Below are 18,007 nucleotides of genomic sequence, written 5' to 3'. Positions count from 1 at the left end.
GCCTCTACCCACTAGATGCCAGTAGCATCCCACAGTTGTGACAACCAAAACCGTCTTCAGGCATTGCCACATGTCCCCTGGGGAGTAAAATTACTCCTGGTTGAGAGTCTCGGCTTTATATTAAATCAGGGCAATCAGAAAACAGTAAGAAAAAGAATTAAATAGTCCAGCAATTCTGCTTAACAAGTATAGACTCTGGGAGAAGGGAGCAGAACCTTCCTAGTCGCTACTGAGTTCACCCCTTCCTCCCTGCTCACAGCCCCGATTTTTGATGGGTGCACTGTGTACAGCCCATGACTACCTTCAAGACAAATGTAACTGGACATGTTGAGGGGACTCCAGGAAGTGTTCTTTTTTTTGGCCGCACCACTCTTCATGTGGGATCTTAGTTTCCCGACCAGGGATCAAACCCGAGCCCCCCCCTGCAGTGGAAGCGTGGAATCTTAACCACTGGACCACCAGGGAAGGCCCAAGGAAGTGTTCTTGAATGAGAGAGGGTGCATCCCACTTTCCCCTTTCCGCCTTCTAACAACTTGGACATGAGGTCACACTGAACATGACAGAGCAGCAAGACAGAAAGAGCTGGGTCCCTGATGACTTTGGAGCTGCCACATAGTCCTGGACTATCTGCCTCTAGACTTCTTCCCAGTATGAAGAGAGACGAACATCTCTCTTCTTTAGGGAGGGCTTCAGTCACAAGCTAGACCTTGACGACATAAGCATTAACCTGCTTTCCCCGGCTGAGCAACTTGCAGAGTACAAGGTAAGCCCCGGGCACTAGCCAACAACCTGCCCTAGTGAGTGCCACCCAAAGAAGCAGTGAACTCCCAGCCCTGGCAGAAAACCCACCAGTGGGACTCCCTGAGCAACGGTAAGAAGTTAACCTTCTTCAGGGTGGCACTCTCTTCCCCTCGTAACTCTCTCCTCCCCCAGAGACACGACTCTGCGGCTCCAGTTCACTGTCTGAACTGTGCCTGATCCCCGATTCTTAACACATTTTCTGAGGAACGCATTAGCACGTTTTCTCCCAACTAACATTGACATAATAACTGAAACTTACAGAACGTCGGCGTTGGGGCAACATAACTGTGATACTGTGATTTATAAGAAGAAATATATGTTTAGTCTTTGTCCCAATTCCAGGCACAAAGCTCCTAACCCTTGGAATGTCCCAGGTGAGAGAACAATCCAGGAGTCTTCTGTTCTTTTTAGGAAGCACTCTCCTGTGATTTTCGGAAGCACCTAAGGATGGAGGCTGGTTGTCAGGGGAACCAACCACATGATTAGAGGGTGGGAACTTTCAGTCCCACCTCCCTGATTTCTGGGGAGGAGAGAGGGGCTGGAGGTTGAATCAATCACCAGTGGCCAATGATTTAATCAATCATATCTATGTAACGAAGCCTCCATAAAAACCCGAAAGGAAGGGGTTCAGGGACCTTCCGGGTTGGTGAATCAGAAGACATCCACATGCTGCCGTGCTAGACCCCAAACTCCATGGAAACAGACGCTCCTTTGTTCAGGACCTCATCCTAGGTATCTCTTCATCTAGTTACTGGTTTATAACCTTTAATATCCTTTGTAATAAACCAGTAGTCTAGTCAGTTCTGTGAGCCACTCTAGCAAATTAATTGAACCCAAAGAGGTGGTCATGGGAAATGCTGATTTATAGCTAGTTGGTCAGAAGCCAGGTAACAACCTGGACTTTTCGTGTGTGTGTGTGTGGTACGCGGGCCTCTCACTGTTGTGGCCTCTCCCACTGTGGAGCACAGGCTCCGGACGCGCAGGCTCAGCGGCCATGGCTCACGGGCCTAGCCGCTCCGCGGCATGTGGGATCTTCCCGGACCGGGGCACGAACCCGCGTCCCCTGCATCGGCAGGCAGACTCTCAACCACTGTGCCACCAGGGAGGCCCACCTGGACTTCTGATTAGCATCTGATGTGGGGCCTAAGCCCTTAAGCTGTGGGAGCTGGTGCTCTCTCCAGGGAGACAATGTCAGAATTGAGTGGATTGATAGGACACCCCACTGGTGACAAAGAACTGCTTGGTGTGGGGGGAGCGAACCTACACACTGGAATTGGGTGCAGAATCGTAATAACAAAAAAAAACTACGAAATCTGAAGTAGACACTGGGAAAAAGTATACTGGTACTCACGATAGAGAGCTTTTCCGTGGTAGTATACCGGGCAAGGATTTCTCCTCGTTTGCTGGCCCAAGGCTCAAAATCTGATCCTACAATGGAGTTATCATCTCTGTCACGTTTCTTTCTGGAGTTGTCCTAAGAAAAGGCAAGACAATCTCTTCAGCAGCAATTTTTAAATCTTTTAAAAAAGTATAAGCAATCATGGTGATGACAGATGATAACACAGTATTGTATAAGTGAAATTGCTAAGACAGTACAACTTAAATGTTCTCACCAGAAAAAGGGTAAGTATGTAAGGTAATGTATGAGTTAACTCAATGGAGGGAATCCTTTCACAATGTATATGTGTATCAAAGCATCACATTGCACACTTTAAATATCTTACAATTTTGTCAATTATACCTCAGTAAAGCTTAAAAAAAAAGTATGAGAAGGCAGACAATCCCTCGCTGTAGAATGTAACAGATCTATCGAAAGGTTTACTATGATAAAAAAATTTCACGCCAATTCACCACAGATGGACAATAAACCTATCAAAAGATGCTCAAACTCATTAAGAATCAAGGAAAGGCAAACTGAAAGAGATCACTTTTCAACAATCAGAATGGCAAGATTTAAAATGACTGATAGGGCTTCCCTGGTGGCGCAGTGGTTGAGAGTCCGCCTGTGCCCCGGTCCGGGAAGATCCCACATGCCGCGGAGCGGCTAGGCCCGTGAGCCATGGCTGCTGAGCCTGCGCGTCCGGAGCCTGTGCTCCGCAACAGGAGAGGCCACAGCAGTGAGAGGCCCGCGTACCGCAAGAAAAATAAATAAATAAAAATAAAATAATATAAAGTAAAATAAAATGACTGATAGTAGCCAGGTTGGCAAGGATGCAGGGCACAGGCACTCCAAAATACTGCTATGCTGATGGGAGTGTAAATCGGTGAACCCTTTCTGGAGAACAATTTGGCAGTAACCATCAAAACCTTATGTATATGGGGACTTCCCTGACGGTCCAGTGATAAGAGACTTTGCCTTCCAATGCAGGGGGTGTGGGTTTGATCCCTGGTCGGGGAGCTAGGATCCCACGCCTCAGGGCCAAAACACCAAAGCATAGAACAGAAGCAATATTGTAACAAATTCAATAAAGACTTTGAAAATGGTCCACATAAAAAAAAAAACTTTATGTATATGTTACCTTAACCCAGTAATGAACTCCTAGGAAGTTACCCTGCAGAAATCCTTGCACATAGGCACCAAGATCTATGTATGTTCAAGGACAAATGCGCCACTGCCTATACCAACAAACACCACACACGGTCTATGTGTCCATCATGGCAATTTAAATCATGTCCCTGGGAATTCCCTGGTGGTCCAGTGGTTAGGACTCTGGGCTTTCACTGCCAAGGACCCGAGTTCAATCCCTGGTCGGGGAACTAAGATTCCCACAAGCCGAGCAGTGCAGCCAAAAAAAAACCCCAAATCATGTCCTGTTCCTTACCATACAATGCAGCTGTTCAAAATAAGAAGGTTGCTCTCTAAGTACTAATATAGAAAGTTCTCCAAGACATATTGTCAAGTTAAAAAAAAATAAGTATACACGTTAAAAAAAAAAAAAAAAAGTAAATAGCTGTGTGCAATGCCAGCAAAGAATGATGGTGGATTCTGAAGTCAGACTGCCCAGGCTTGAATTCCAGCTTGCATGTCACTTAACATCTCTGCTCCTCTGTGTGGACCTCTTTAAATGAAGCTTAGGCAGTATGAGAACTACACTTGGAATGCACTTGGAAAATACCTGCTACGCAGTTAGCTGATACTCTTATGACTGCTGTTGTTGTTACTTATATGTGAGTATGTATGTAAATGTTCAGAAATTGTTGTCATAAATATCTATGAAAATACAAAGAAAAAGTTGAAGAATATACATTACACTGATAACACCAATGCCCTCCAGAGTGCAGAACAGAATGAGAGCTGGTCAGCTGGACTCCTCTGTAATGTTTGATCTTTTACATGAAAAATTAGTAAATTAGTTATGTGATTACATAAAAATAAATCCAAAATAAAGGGTATGAAAAGAGTGAAATGAAAATAAAGAATTTTAAAATGCTTTAAAACGAAAGAAGAAGAAGAAGCAGTTTCCAGGATCTACATGCTATGCAGTGTCACTGAGTCTGGATTATTTGAATTGTTACAACCCGAGTGCACTGCGTATTACTTGTTCAATGAAAATCCCCAACCCTGCACCCACAGGACTGACCATAGCTAGGAGCATTACCGTGGTAGCCGCCAGGGCTGCAGGGTCAGCAGAGGCCGCAAACATGGAGAGGGGGTCGGTCCCATCCAGGACGCTGCTCAGTGGGTCCACCACGGAGCTGGAGGATGAAGAGGACGTGGAAGAAGTGCTTCCTTTCCGGCTCACTTTCTTTGTCTTTGACTCTGTGACCTGTGGGGAAAATCTGTGGAGGTAAAATGGTAGTCTCCTATGACTTTTCCCAATGAAACACGCAAATGGGTTTTCCCTTGTTCCGTTACGAACTGACCATTCCTTTGCAGCAGGGACACTTATTTTTGTGACAAACTGACATGACTCGGAATCCCAGCTGTCGAGGAAGGGAAGGTGAGAAACTGGGGTTAGGAAGGGAGAGACAGGGTCTTTGAGATTTAGAAGGTGATGCTATAAGTGAATTCTTACAGGGCCTTCTTACTCAAAGTGTGGTCTCTGGACAAGCCGCGTGCACATCACCTGCCAGCTCATAAATCTGTAGACCCCCGAGCCCCACCCCAGACCCAGTGCAGCAGAATTTGCATCTTGCAGCAATGGTCTAGGTGGGGTAACGAACCAGCATACGGAAGATCCCAGAGTCGTCATTCTCGAAGACGGTCTCAGTGGCTCTGCGCGGCCAGCTCATCATCACAGTGAGCGCCCAACTCCTCCCTTTCGGGAGAACTGTGTATGTGTTAAGAAGCAGGCGGGGGTGTTGGGGTGTGAAGCCATGTTCTTGTTCCACTGCCCCCAACCCTCCCCAACTTCAGAGGACCAGACCGTGGTGAACCCCTGAGCCGAGAGGATCCAACCAGACCCAGAGTCTGTCTGCTGAAGGTTTAGGATCAACATCCAGAAGGGCTAGTTAGGCTCCACTCCTTTTTAAATGAGGAGGCTATAAAAACCCGGAACAATTCTTCAGAGAGAGAGAGGCTGTAACAGCATGAAGGAGAGAGGGCATCGGATAAAAGAGAATTTGGCCTCTGTCCCCGGTTCCTGGAAAGGAGACTCCAAGTCCCTGGAGCATCAGTCATTCATGAGCCCCTCGATCACACCTGAGTTTATGCTGATGCGAGGATGCTGAAAGACCAAACATGTGATTAGAGGGCTCGGACTTTCAGCCAGGCGATAACCCTCACTGTAGAATATAACAGATCTGTCTAAAGGTTTACTATGATAAAAAATTTTCAGGCTAATTCACCACAGATGGACAATAAACCTATCAAAAGATGAAAGAGATCTCACTTCAGCAGAGGGGAGGGAAGCTGGAGATCAAATTCAATCATGTGGCCAAGGAATCAATCCATCATGTGTGTCATAAAACCCCAATAAAAAGTTTGGACCCCAAAGCTCAGTGGAGGTTCCCAGTTGAACACATGATGCGCTGGGAGGTGATGCACACCCTGACTCCACAGGCAGAGGACAAGGAAGCTCTGCATTTGGGACCCTCCCCCTTGCCCTATATGTCTCTTAATTTGGCTGGTCCTCATGTGCATCCTTTATAATAAAAATATAAGCATAAGTATTTCACTTTTCTGAGTTTTGTGAGTTGTTCTAGTAAATTATCAAACCTGAGGGAGGTCGCCGGAAACCCTTAGATTTGTAGCCAGTTGGTCAGAAGTGCAGGTGGCCTGGGGACCCCCAAGTTTACAGCTGGAGTCTGAAGCTAGGGCAGTTTTATTGAAGACCATGCCCTACACCTGTGGAGTCTGACACTAACCCTAGGTAACTTGAAGTGCCTCCCACTGGTGCATGTCTGTTGTTCCTGTCTGCCTGGCCTCCATTCCTCCATCTCCCAGCCTCAACAGTCCACATTTTCTTTGGGAAGGCAGCCTTGCCTGACTTTCAGCTCTTAAAGGCCTGGTGGAGTGAACTCTGCTCCTGGCTCCCAGGGTGGGCAGGAGCCCCAACCCAACCAATCAGCATATTCTACACCCCAGTCACCAGGGTTGATTCAGGGAAGGACACATAACCCAACTGGGCAAACAGAAAATGCAGAGAAGACACTCTCCCTGCTGTTGGGTTTGAGCTCCTGAGATTGGAACCAACTCACTGGTGGCTCAGCCGCAGCCACTCAAGCCCGTGGGGATTTGAGGGGCCCTGGGAGACTGAAGCTTGGTCTTGTGATCTCCTGCTTTATGTAATCACCTCTGTGTTCTCAGGTTCTCTGCCATTCAGAAACGTCACATCCTCAGTGTCTAGTGGCATCTGTCAACCTCATCCCACCCATGATGACAGCCACGTAGCTTCTATTACTTGTTAATAAAAAAGTGCTAACTCAGATGAGACAATCTATGACTCTTGCTTGCCTTTTGTTTTGTTTTTTAAATAAACTCATAGATAGACTAAGATGCTATTTAGGACAGCACCTTACATTAGTAATTAGAGTGATCTTAATATTCCAAATAGGCAAGTTAAGAAGTATTTTGTTTACACCTCCAAATCAGGAACAACGGCATCCCATATGCGTGATCACCTCACTAATATGAGAAAGGGAATAAAAATGATGGTGGGTGAGACCAACATCACAAAAAAAATGGGGCAGAGAACAAACTGGTTGATTTAAATATGCAAAAGCACCTACCACTGGCAAAATGAGGAAGACCCAGGAATACTGTCTATAATTTTATGGAATAAGAATGTCACAGAGGGACCCTTGACAAAACTTACAGTTATGGGTTTCAGTGGGTGATAGTCCCCAAATTCCAGTGGTACAGACTCCAACCGGCATGATGCAAACTCAGCCTTGTAGTTCCTGTTCCTGGAATGCCTGGTAAACAGCAAAACCCAGAAACCAATTAGTTGGAGATGCATACACACTAACAACTTCTTGCTGAGACTTCCTCATCGATGAGACAGTTTACAGTGGAACAGTATTTTTACCAAGACCAATAAGAAGTGGTAAATTAAAAAAAACATTTTTTTTTAAATCAGTTTGAAGGTATAAGGAGCTGCCGAGGCAAACAAGACCTGCGAGGACAGACGCCAGAACAAAGGGAAGCTCACTGAAGTGAAGCCAACTTTCTTGCCCAGCTATCTCTCACAGAGCATTTTGATTCTTGGCATGGGACAAGAGCCAGGCAGAGGGCAGCTGCTAGGGTGCAGAGTAGCCAAAGAAGCTTTAAGGAAAACTCAGAGGGCTGTAGAGATAAACTAGGGCTCAGGGCTGTGGAGACAGCCAGGGCTTGAAGGAAGAGATTCTGAAGAGAAGGCAGTGCAGAGAAGTGAGAGATTCGGTCCTGGTTTCCCCTCAAAGTATTCTCCAATTAAGCTGTGGAAGAGCAGGAGGAATAAGCCAAGTAGATGAAGAGCAGAGAGTTTTCATCAGTCTTGCGGAGGCTTAACAAGTGAAGGGATTAGTGAGAAGGAACATAAAAGGGGAGAGATCACCCACATTGAAGCATGGAGAGGAAAAAAGATGAAAAGCACAGAAGAGTGCATAAGAGACATGAAGAAAGGTCTAACACACATACGATCTGAATTCCAAAGAAGAGAGGAGGAACAGGCAGAGCAGTATTTGAAGAGATAATAGCTAAAAGTTTTCCCCAACTAAAGAAAGACACTGATTCGCAGATTCAAGAAATGCTTGTGCCCCAAGCAAGACCAGTACAAAAACAAAACAAAAAACAACCATACTTAGGGCCTTCATAGCAAAATGGCTGAAAACGAAAAAGAGGGGATTTCTTAAAAGGAATAAAGATATGTATTTTCAAAGGACAACAGTAAAGATTATTATCTCAGCACAGAAATGAGAGCCACAAGACAAAGGAATGATACCTTTAAAGTACTGTAGGAAAATAATTCCCAACCAAGAATTCTAGACCTAGTGAAACCACTCTGTGAACATTAGGGCAAAAGAAAGAAGTTTCCAGTCAAAGAAAAAGGAGAACAGCAGCAGCAGAACCACACCTTAATTTTTTTTTAAATGCTGAAAGTAGAAGGAAAATGATCCCAGCTGAAAGCAAAAAATATATGCTAACATGTATATATACATATATGTATGTGCATATATGTGTACATATGCATATATACTAGATATATACTAAAGAGCATACAAAAGATAAAGGTGTAGGTAAAACTAAATATCGACTACAAAAAACTTCTTACGGTGTTTAAAATATATGTAGAATTAAAATGCATGAGAACTAGGACATAAAAGGCAGGAGAGGTGCTACGATCTGAATGTGTCTCCCTAAAATTCACAGATTGAAATCCTAACCCACAAAAGGTATTAGTAGGTGGAGCCTTTGAGAGGTGCTTACATCTTGAGGGTACAGCCCTCATGAATGGGATTAGTACCCTTATAAAAGAGGCTCCAGAGAGCTCCCTAGCCCCTTCCACCATGTGAAGACACAGTGAGAAGGTGCTGGCTGTGAGCCAGGAAGAGTGCCTTCACCGGACCATGCTGCTGCCATGATCCTGGAGTTCCGGCCTCCAGAACTGTGAGAAATTAAATTTTGTTGTTGATAAGTAAACCAGTCTGGGGGACTTCCCTGGTGGTCCAGTGGATAAGACTCTGTGCTCCCAATGCAGGGGGCATAAGTTCGATCCCTGGTTGGGGAACTAAGATCCCACATGCCATACAGCACAACCAAAAAAAAAAAAAAAAAGGAAAACCAGTCTGTGGTATTTCATTACAGCAGCCCAAACGAATTCAGACAGAAAATTGGTACCCGGAGCGGAGTGCCAGTATAACAAATATGGAAGCAGCTTTGGAACTGGATAATGGGTAGAGGCTGGAAAAGTTCTGAAGGATGTGCTAGAAAAAGCCACTACCGTGAATGGACTGATGATCCAGTGATCATTGTGAGGGCTCAGAAAGAAGAGAGGAAAGCTGCAGAGAAAGCCTCAACCTTCTCAGAGAATACCTAAGTGGGGGTAAACAGAATGTTGGTAGAACCGCAGAAGGTAAAGGTCATTCTGATGAGGCCTCATACAGAAGGAGGAACACGCTTTTGGACAATGGAGGAAAGCAATCCTTGATATAAAGTAGCAAAGAGCCTGGCTGAATTAGTCCGTGTCCTGGTGTTTTGTGGAAGGCAGAACTTGTGAGCCATGAAATTTGGATATTTGGCTGAAGAAATTTCTAAACAAAGTGTTGAAGGTGCAGCTTGGCTTCTCTTGAATGCTTACAGTAAAATTCAAGAGGAGAGGAATGACTTAAAGACAAAATGGCTGACCAAATGGCAAACAGGCTTAAAAACCTGGAAAACTCAGTTTCAAAGAGCACAGGAAGCTGGCCCCTTTGTTTCCTTGGCCTCCAGATGCCTTGAATTCATCCCTTCCACGCCCCCCCATTCCCACCCCCATTCTCAGCTCCTTGACTTCATTAATATGTGTATGAACCCCAAATCTAACTGTGCCTTGCAATTAATCAGCTTTACTCAATAAACCCCACCTACTCAGACATCTAACACGGTACAAAAGAACTGAGAGCCCACGTAATTTCGCTTCCATCCCTTTCTAAATAAATTTCGCTTCGAGTGTAGGAAAGGAGAAAAGCTAGTTAACAATATAGACCGGCCTCTACTTGTTTTTTGTTTTTAAAGGAAAACCCCTACCACAATACACTGCCTAGTCCCTTTGGGTTACATTTACTAAATATATACTGTCTTCATCTTCCAAAAATATTTCAGTTGAATTCATTTATGAAATATTCTTCCAAACTCCTTTTAATATGCTACCAGCCAATCCTTCATTTATAAAACAAACAAAACCCCAAAGAATAAATTGGAAGTCTAGTCATCAACAGCCATAATGGAGTTTAAAAAATCAACTTATACTTTTCCTCCTTTCAGATCACTCTTAACTTTATCAATAGAATTTTGAAAAGTTAATTTAATAGAATGAGTAGAAATGTAATCTGACCTGAAATTCAACTGCAAATGTGTTGTTCATCGCCATAATAATTATTAACGAATCAACAGCTAAAAAAAGGATAGTATCAAAAGAGCAGTATGACTTGATACACAACAACCAAGGATCAGTTCTCATTTATTATGCGCTTATTATTGTTGGGGCCCACAGCGGGCCACCCCCAAATATGGCATATTGATTATCTTGAATTAAAGTTACTTAAGAAACTTAAGGAAGAGCTGATGTAGAGGGACACTCTGACCCTCCTCTCTGTCTCCCTGAAGGCAGGAAATAAGTCTCCCCTGTGAAAGGTGCCCACCTGCATCTGGAGGTAGAAGGACACCCTTGTTGTCAGAGATGGGGACTCAGGGCCAAGAAGCCTATATAAACGAACCTTGTTATTTCTTTAATACCACAAGACTGCTGTTTAGATTCTTCACTAATTAAGCACCCAAAGCCCAACTTTCTTTGTTCTGTCAATTCCTCACAAATTTAGTTTTTTTGTCTAAAAAGTATAAAAGCTGCCTGTTTCAGCCATTACTTAGGTCCTGTATCTATGAGACCTCCAGAACACACAAATTAAAATTTGTTTCTTTTTCTCCCATTAATTTACCTTGTGTCAATTTTATTATTGGTCCAGCCACAAGAACTCAAAGAGAGTAGGAGGGGGAATTTCCTCTCCCTGACACTATATACCAGGATACAGGACAAGCCCTTTACCTCTATTTCCTCATTTAATCAATCCTATGAGGTAGGTACTATGATTATGCTTATTTCTCAGATGGAGAAGCTGAGGCTGTTGGTAACTTGTGAGAGGTTAGCAAGTGATACAGACAGATGCAAACCGAGGCGGCCTGCCTCTAGGATTCAGTAGTTCTACAGATCATCTATAGGTCAACTTGAGAATTTGAAAAAGCAATTTTTTTTTTTTTAAGGACTGACCTTTGAAATGTTTTTTTTTTTTTTAAGTGTGAGGGGAGGGAATTCTTTGGGGGAAAAAATACTTGTTCTGGACAAACCTTTAAAAAACAAAAGGGAAGGAAACATTTACCCTTGCCGTAAGTCCATGTCAGGTTGCTATTTCGATTTTTCAACCATTTCTTCCATTATTTCCTCAAATTTGCTCTCAGTTCCCTAGTGTTTCCTATAGGTTGAGATGTTAAAAGCATTTTCTTCAATGCCTGGGTCTTTGGTAAGGCTAACAGTGACCTCTAGTGGGCATTTTCTCAAAAAGCCTTACTCTTCTTCCCGCGAACGTAGCTGGTAAGCTGGTAAAAAGACCCCCAACTCCCAGCAATGCGAAAGGGTGGTCTGGCTCCTTGGCAGCTGCCACAGAAAAAAGGCCAACATTTCATACCTCCACTCCTAGCTTGGTCTGGCCTCTGGCTACTCCAAGTGTGAGTCACAGATCACCAACAAGAGCATCACCTGGGGAGTACTGAAATACCCCTACAGAATCAGGGTCTGCATTTCTCCAAAATCCCCAGGTGACTGATATGCACATTAAAGGTTGACACTGCCCTATTTTTAAATTATTTACATTGGGTAACATACGTGTAGAAATCCTACTACCAGTTACCAAATTAATCTCCTTATACTGGAAATACCGAAATCCAATAACTGCTTTTTAATTCTCAAGTGACTTTTTTTATTTTTTGGATTTGCAAATACAGTTTATTTTACAGAAATTCAACATTATAAACAGCAGGCACCTCCCAGCCCCCCACCCCCCTCCCCCCAACCCGTACCACTGGGTCCAGACCATGCTATGCAGAGTGAGCAGTGATGCAGCCCTACTGCTTTGGAGGGAGATTCGAGAGCGATGGAACCTGCCTGCACCACGGCCTGCCTGCCCCACACACGCACGCGCCTGCCCGCCTCGCAGGCCACCAGAGTCTGTCTGGGCCCAGCCCGCGCTGGACCAGTTAAATGGATCCAGCACAGGTCTCTAATTCCTTCATGTCGTCGTCTTCCTCTTCCTTCTTCTTGGTGGGTTTTGATGGTAGGGATATAGAAGGAACATTTGGTAGAGGGACTGTTTCCGGTCCACTGATTTCCAGCAAATTCTTGTCTAGCTCCTCCTGTTCTAGTTCTTCTAATTCTGCCATGAGCTCATCCTCGTCAAACTCTTCTCCAAACCCTACAGATTTTGAAATAGCTGTTGAAATCTCTTCTGCAAGTTCCTGCTGGTCAGCAATGTCCTGCATTAACTCATCAACTTTATCGATGTCCATGTTGTCGTGGGCAGCCTTCATGGCTTTGGTGGCATAGCCCATGTTCTTGAGCACCTCGGTGTTCGTGTTAGCATTCTCCAGGGCCTCTCGCTGGAACTCGCTGGTTGACAGTGTGCCGTCGATCTGTGCCAGCTGCTTTTCATACCTCTTCTTGCGCTTCAGTGCCTGGAGGGCAGCGCGCTTGTTTTTGGTGCCGTGCTTCTTGGCGGCTGTCAGCTCCTGCTCGATCTTCTTCTCCAGGAATTCCTGTTTCTTACTTAGCATCTCCTCCGTGTCCCGAAGCCTCTGGATGGCCGCCTGGGGGGTCGGGCCGCCCTTGCCCTCAAGTGACTTTTTAATTACTAATGACATAATCTGGCCACACAGTTTTTTATCCCCCAATCACAATATACTCCCCCTCCCCAATAGAGTCTTAAAATGATGTAGAAATTCTGACTCCAAAGAATGGTATTTTTAACAGTGCTATGACCATAGGACTGAACAGGAAATGTAATCCACAGTGCACTGGACATCTCACAGGTGAGGTCAGTAATAACAAAAAGTGTGGGTGAGAAGAGGCATTCTGGGGAGACCCATGACAACACAGCAGGACTCAGGAACACTGCTACCCAGGAATCTCAGCCCAGGACCTAGACTGTAGGGCCATATGACAATAATGATTAAGATCAGAGGTTTGGGACTTCCCTGGTGGTTCAGTGGTTAAGAATCCGCTTGCCAATGCAGGGGACACGGGTTCGATCCCTGGTCTGGGAAGATCCCACATACCACAGAATAACTAAGCTTGTGCACCATAACTACTGAGCCTGTGCTCTAGAGCCCATGAGCCACAACTACTGAGCCCGTGCACTGCAACTACTGAAGCCCGCGTGCAGCAACAAAGACCCAACGCAGCCAAAAAAAAAAAAGATCACAGGTTTGAGTTCCAAACCTCAGTACTCCTTGCAGGCTATAAAGCTAAATGAACTGCTTCATCTTTCTGTCTCCACCTTCTTATCTGAAAAATGGGTTTTTTAGGAGATGAGATGTTGCACGTTCAGCACTTAGCACAGTGCCTGGCACAAGATAAAGGCTTAATAAATGTCAAATTTAATGACAGAAACACGTTTCTCCTCTGAGGGCCTCCTCAGTCTCCTCATTCATTCCATAAACATTACTCAGCACCTACTATCTGCCAAGCTCCATGCCAGGCTCTGGAGATACAATGATGGTTAAAACTCAGCCCCTTTAACTTAAGAAGCATCAAGTCTATGGGCAAACTGAAAGATGAACACATGCTACCACAGACAGAAGTGTTTAGAGCACAGTCAGACTAGGAACTGTGGAGACCCTAGATGCTAAACGGCTAACAGCACCTCTCTCTGTAAAGTATACCAAAGGTAAAAATGCACTGGGATTAAACAGCATCTTCCTGGATCTTCTGATTACAAAATTCCAGCCAGATAAGTGCATTGAAGCTATATGTTTTGGTATATAAGCCTTAGTGATTTCCTAAAAGGGGTTTTGCATGACTAGGTCAAAGAAAACTCAAGGCAGGTCATATAAGAACTCACTGGCATCCAATCCTGATTTAGCATACCGAGACTTTTGAAGGAAGACTCTTAAAGAGTTAGACATGTGAAGGGAACAAGAGAAAGACCGCTGTTTATCAAGCATAAAATCAGAAGTATGTATCTGATTATTTCTAAGGTCCAGGGCTGTATATTTTTTCATTTGCTCACTCACTCACTCATTCAATGTAAACCACTTTGCATCATTTGCAGAGAAAGATCAGAAAATAATCTCCCTTTCTCACGTGCCCAAATAATTCCACTACTACCATCACATCTTGCTCCGGTTCTTCACACACCCGTAGAAGCAGCTGGAGCCTGAAGCGCCAATCACTCCTAGCTACTCCAGCCACAAGAGGCCGACAGGCCCAGGCGCCTTGGAACGCGCCATTAGCTTCTTCTTGATGACCTCCTATTCATCCTCCAAAACCCAATTTAAGGCTCTTCCTCTCTCAAACCTTCCCCAAGCCGCCAGGTGTGCCTAATCCCCAATGCCTTCTTTGGATATCCTTCTATTCAGAAGCTTATCTGCTCCACTAAACTGTCAGCTCCTTGATGCCAAGGAGTACGTCTGAGGGTTGTGTATCGTGAATGCCCAGTGCAGGGCCCTGCACAGAGTAGGATGAATAGCAGCCATTTCACAGATGAGAAAAGCAAGTCTCCTCTAGATGAGCCCAGTCATTCAGAAAACTGCCAGGTCTTCCGAGTCGTCCAGACCAGAGCTGAGCCCACCATTTTCTGCAGCCAGCTCCCCCAGAACCCGCGCCAACTTCTGGGAAAGCGGAGGCCGGGGAACTTGAGCTTTTTTTAGGGAATGAATGGAGAGGGTGGCGTGGAAGGCGCGGGGAGAGGTAGCGGAGGAGGGGACCAAGATCCCACCCGTCCGGCTTCAGGGAGGTCCTCTGAACCCGGGTAGCGGCCGGGGATCTGTGGTCAAGACCACCAGGAGATGGGGTGGGAGACTCCACCAAACCCAACAGAAAGCAGTTCACACACTCCCTCGCAGAGACACACACCGAGACAGAGATAGAATCCCAGAAACAACGAAGGACACCACCTCCCTTAAGCCCAGCCGCCGCTTCCTTCTTACCAAGGAAAGACCGCCATCTTCCCAGTCACATGACCGCTACTTCTGGCACCGCCAGCCCAATTCGCCCTTCCAGACCACGCCCCTCCAGGGGGCCATGTTTGTAAGGGGCGGACGCCCCTCCCCGCAGGGTCAGGGCCGCCATGTTTGTGAGGGGCGGGGCGCCCTCCCGCAAGGCACGGGCCTTGCCGCTCGGGCGGCCATGATTAAGAAGGGCACCGCAGGCCTTGTGGCTGCTGGTGCCGCAGCGCAGACATGATGAGCTGGCACTTGCGGCAGGTGGCCGCCTGGCCAGCCGGCGCCCTCTGGAGGCGGTGAAGAATCCAGACACCTGCGGAGAGAAGACGCTAACCGCGGCTGGGGTGGGAACAGCGTCCAGCCTGCGCGTGCTTTTGCGGCTAATTAGCAGTTTGGCTGGGTAAGCCACGCCCCCTCTGCAAGACACTGCGCCCACCTCCGTGCACCGGGGAATTTAGGCACTTACCGTACCCACCTCCCAGGACTAACAACCTGGGTCTCTAAGGGCTGCCGTAGATCCAAATGGGACAGCTTTCGACTGGAACTAAACTAACTGGAGAAATCGGGGTCAGCATTTCACCCCACTTGGCGAAGCCGTACGTTTCTATGAAGGTGGATGTCCGTTTCCACTACAGAACTTCCGTGCTCTAGTCTAGTCTAGTTTTCTCTGATCAAAAAAAAAAAAATCACAGGATATTTTACTAAATGGTTGCCATAGTAAGCATGTGTCACGCCCTGTGCTGAGCACTTTGCGTTCACTCTTCATTTACTCCCCACTGCAAACCTCTGAAATTACGGCAACCGGGATTTGACCTGACTCCAGACCTGACTACTAGTTTAACAGGGGAGATCTAACGGGGGTGACTGTTGGTTAACAGTTGGTTAATCACAAGGCATCTGATCCTCACTTTTTTCCCTTTTTCTTTGAAGTGTCTTTTCTGACAGGAGGAGGTCAGAAAACCACATTCTCAAAAATCTCCTCAGGAAAAGGCAGTAGAACATACCCTAACCCTCTAACGGAATACGCAGTTTATTTAGCACGCTGAGTCCTAGTTTCTTCAGCTGTGAAGTTAGGATAATTCTGACCGAGGTGAAGGGAGATGATTATCAAATGCCCGGCAAATGGTCAGCACTCAGTTGAAGCAGTACATCACTCACTTGGCAGGCTGAAAAATCATATTGTAACTTCTATGACCTTTCTGATTTCAGAGCTTTTCTTTCCAGGGCCACAGACGATGCAGTGTATCATAAAGCAGGGCTTCTCCCGTTTGAATTGCACAGACTCACCCGGGGATCTTAAAGGCAGGTTCTGATTCAGCTCTGGGGCAGGGCCTGGGCTTCCGCATTTCTAACAAGTCCCTGGGTGGCACTGCTGCTGGTCTCTGGATGCAGAAGGGGCTGTGATCGTTGTGGGTGGTGAAGGTGGGGACGGGCATAGAACACAAGCAGCGGCAGAGCAACAGCGTGCGCTCCTCAGGACAGTCAGGCACACCCACTGATTCTGAACTCTTTAATAATGTCAGGTGTGTTACACAGATAATGGAGGTAATCCTGAAACAGGCTGTTGTAAGTTATGTAAAGTGTGAAAGGGGAGTCTTCCCACCATAGGCTGAGAAGCAAAACCACGCTTCTGGTGGCAACTTTGTCAACCACCTCAAGAAACTGCGTTGAAAGCCATAGAGAAACTGACCAAAAGGGAACAGATTAAATAAGTGAAAAGGTAATATTTTACTGTGAAGTATAATTTTGGTTAGACATGGTATTTGTTCCCAGAGCTGTCCTTTAGAACCTAACCGATGTGACTCCACTGCACCATACCCCAATCGGATTTGCTGCATTCCATGACTGAAAGTCTTTGTTTTTTTAAATTTTTATAACCTACATGTATGCCCACTACGGTCTGTTACAGATAGCATTCCAACTTCACTTGCTTATTTTTTTTTATAACTATTACTCTTCATTTGGGGGTAGGAGGGGGATTGTGTGTGGTTGTTCATGGGGCAGTGACACCTGACAGAAAAAAAGATCTTCATCTCCAGAATGGGTCCTTGTTTTCAGCTCAGTATGAGTAATAAAGAGTTCCCAGTCAATGTACATAATAAACAAGAGCAAAGGGTGGCCACTGGAAAAGGGAGAGGCTGTTCTCACACTGCCTTGTAGATTATCAAATGTAGTATCTCCGCGATAAGAGGTAAAAATGAGGACCATTGGACTATGCTCACGTTAGATGACCAGGCAGCAGCAGTGGTTGGATTCTTAACGCTGTGCAAGTTAGCAGCTTGGTGTGAGCTTCAACCTGAGCATTCTCTCCCATTCGATCCAGCTAAGACATTTCCAGCTCCAGTGAACTTTTGCCCTCTGAAAAGTCCAACTCATGCAAAATCAAATGCCAGGGGGCTAATGTTACAGGTTACATATTAAATAGTGGGATATACCTTTCATGGGTCTTGTAATTGTAAAAAATTATCATATTACAATATTAAAGTCTTGGCCACATACTTTTCAAAAGTCCTTTCTTTGGTAAATAAAAAATCAAATGAGATTTCTTTTAAGATGAAAAGTTTATTTTGCCTTTTGCCTAGAAGCAAAACTAGTGAAAATTAAAATTAAAGTATAAAAATAAATATAATTTACATTCATGGACATTCCACTCAAAGAAAAAATAACAAAAATAATATATATAAATAAAAATCCATTAAAAGCACAAAACAATGTCTGGCACTTTTATGAGAAAAAGCTGTGAACATTAAAAAAATTTATAAAACACACAAGCTTTTATCCTTAAAAAAAACACTCAAGTTTTGCATCCTTAATCTAAAACTAGTTTTATCTCTGAAACATACTATTTGTTGTAGCCAATTTGCATTACTGTACACA

The 18,007-nt window shown here is 45.1% G+C and overlaps 1 protein-coding gene and 1 pseudogene across 2 annotated transcripts in view; both read right to left on the bottom strand.

Annotated features, from left to right (window-relative positions):
• VPS35L (VPS35 endosomal protein sorting factor like) overlaps positions 1-15,212 on the bottom strand; it is a 129,347-nt gene extending 114,135 nt beyond the window's left edge. Inside the window, exons 1-4 of the mRNA XM_027098088.1 lie at positions 15,116-15,212; positions 7,059-7,158; positions 4,401-4,568; positions 2,153-2,275 (exon numbers count right to left, since the gene is read on the bottom strand). Coding sequence (XP_026953889.1) covers positions 2,153-2,275; positions 4,401-4,568; positions 7,059-7,158; positions 15,116-15,132 — 408 coding nt within the window. The 5' untranslated portion in view covers positions 15,133-15,212. The remainder of the gene's footprint in view (positions 1-2,152; positions 2,276-4,400; positions 4,569-7,058; positions 7,159-15,115) is intronic.
• Positions 12,050-13,237, bottom strand: LOC113615567 (charged multivesicular body protein 4b pseudogene; annotated as a pseudogene). The gene has a single exon (XR_003431052.1). The product of XR_003431052.1 is annotated as a charged multivesicular body protein 4b pseudogene (transcript).
• Positions 15,213-18,007: the final 2,795 nt, after the last annotated feature.

This window comes from Aethalodelphis obliquidens, unplaced genomic scaffold (assembly GCF_003676395.1).
Source record: "Aethalodelphis obliquidens isolate GAN/ISIS:26980383/991018 unplaced genomic scaffold, ASM367639v1 scaffold120, whole genome shotgun sequence".
NCBI lineage: Eukaryota > Metazoa > Chordata > Mammalia > Artiodactyla > Delphinidae > Aethalodelphis > Aethalodelphis obliquidens.
The sequence above is the reverse complement of the archived record's forward strand: the minus strand, read 5'-3'. Positions and strand labels throughout refer to the sequence as shown.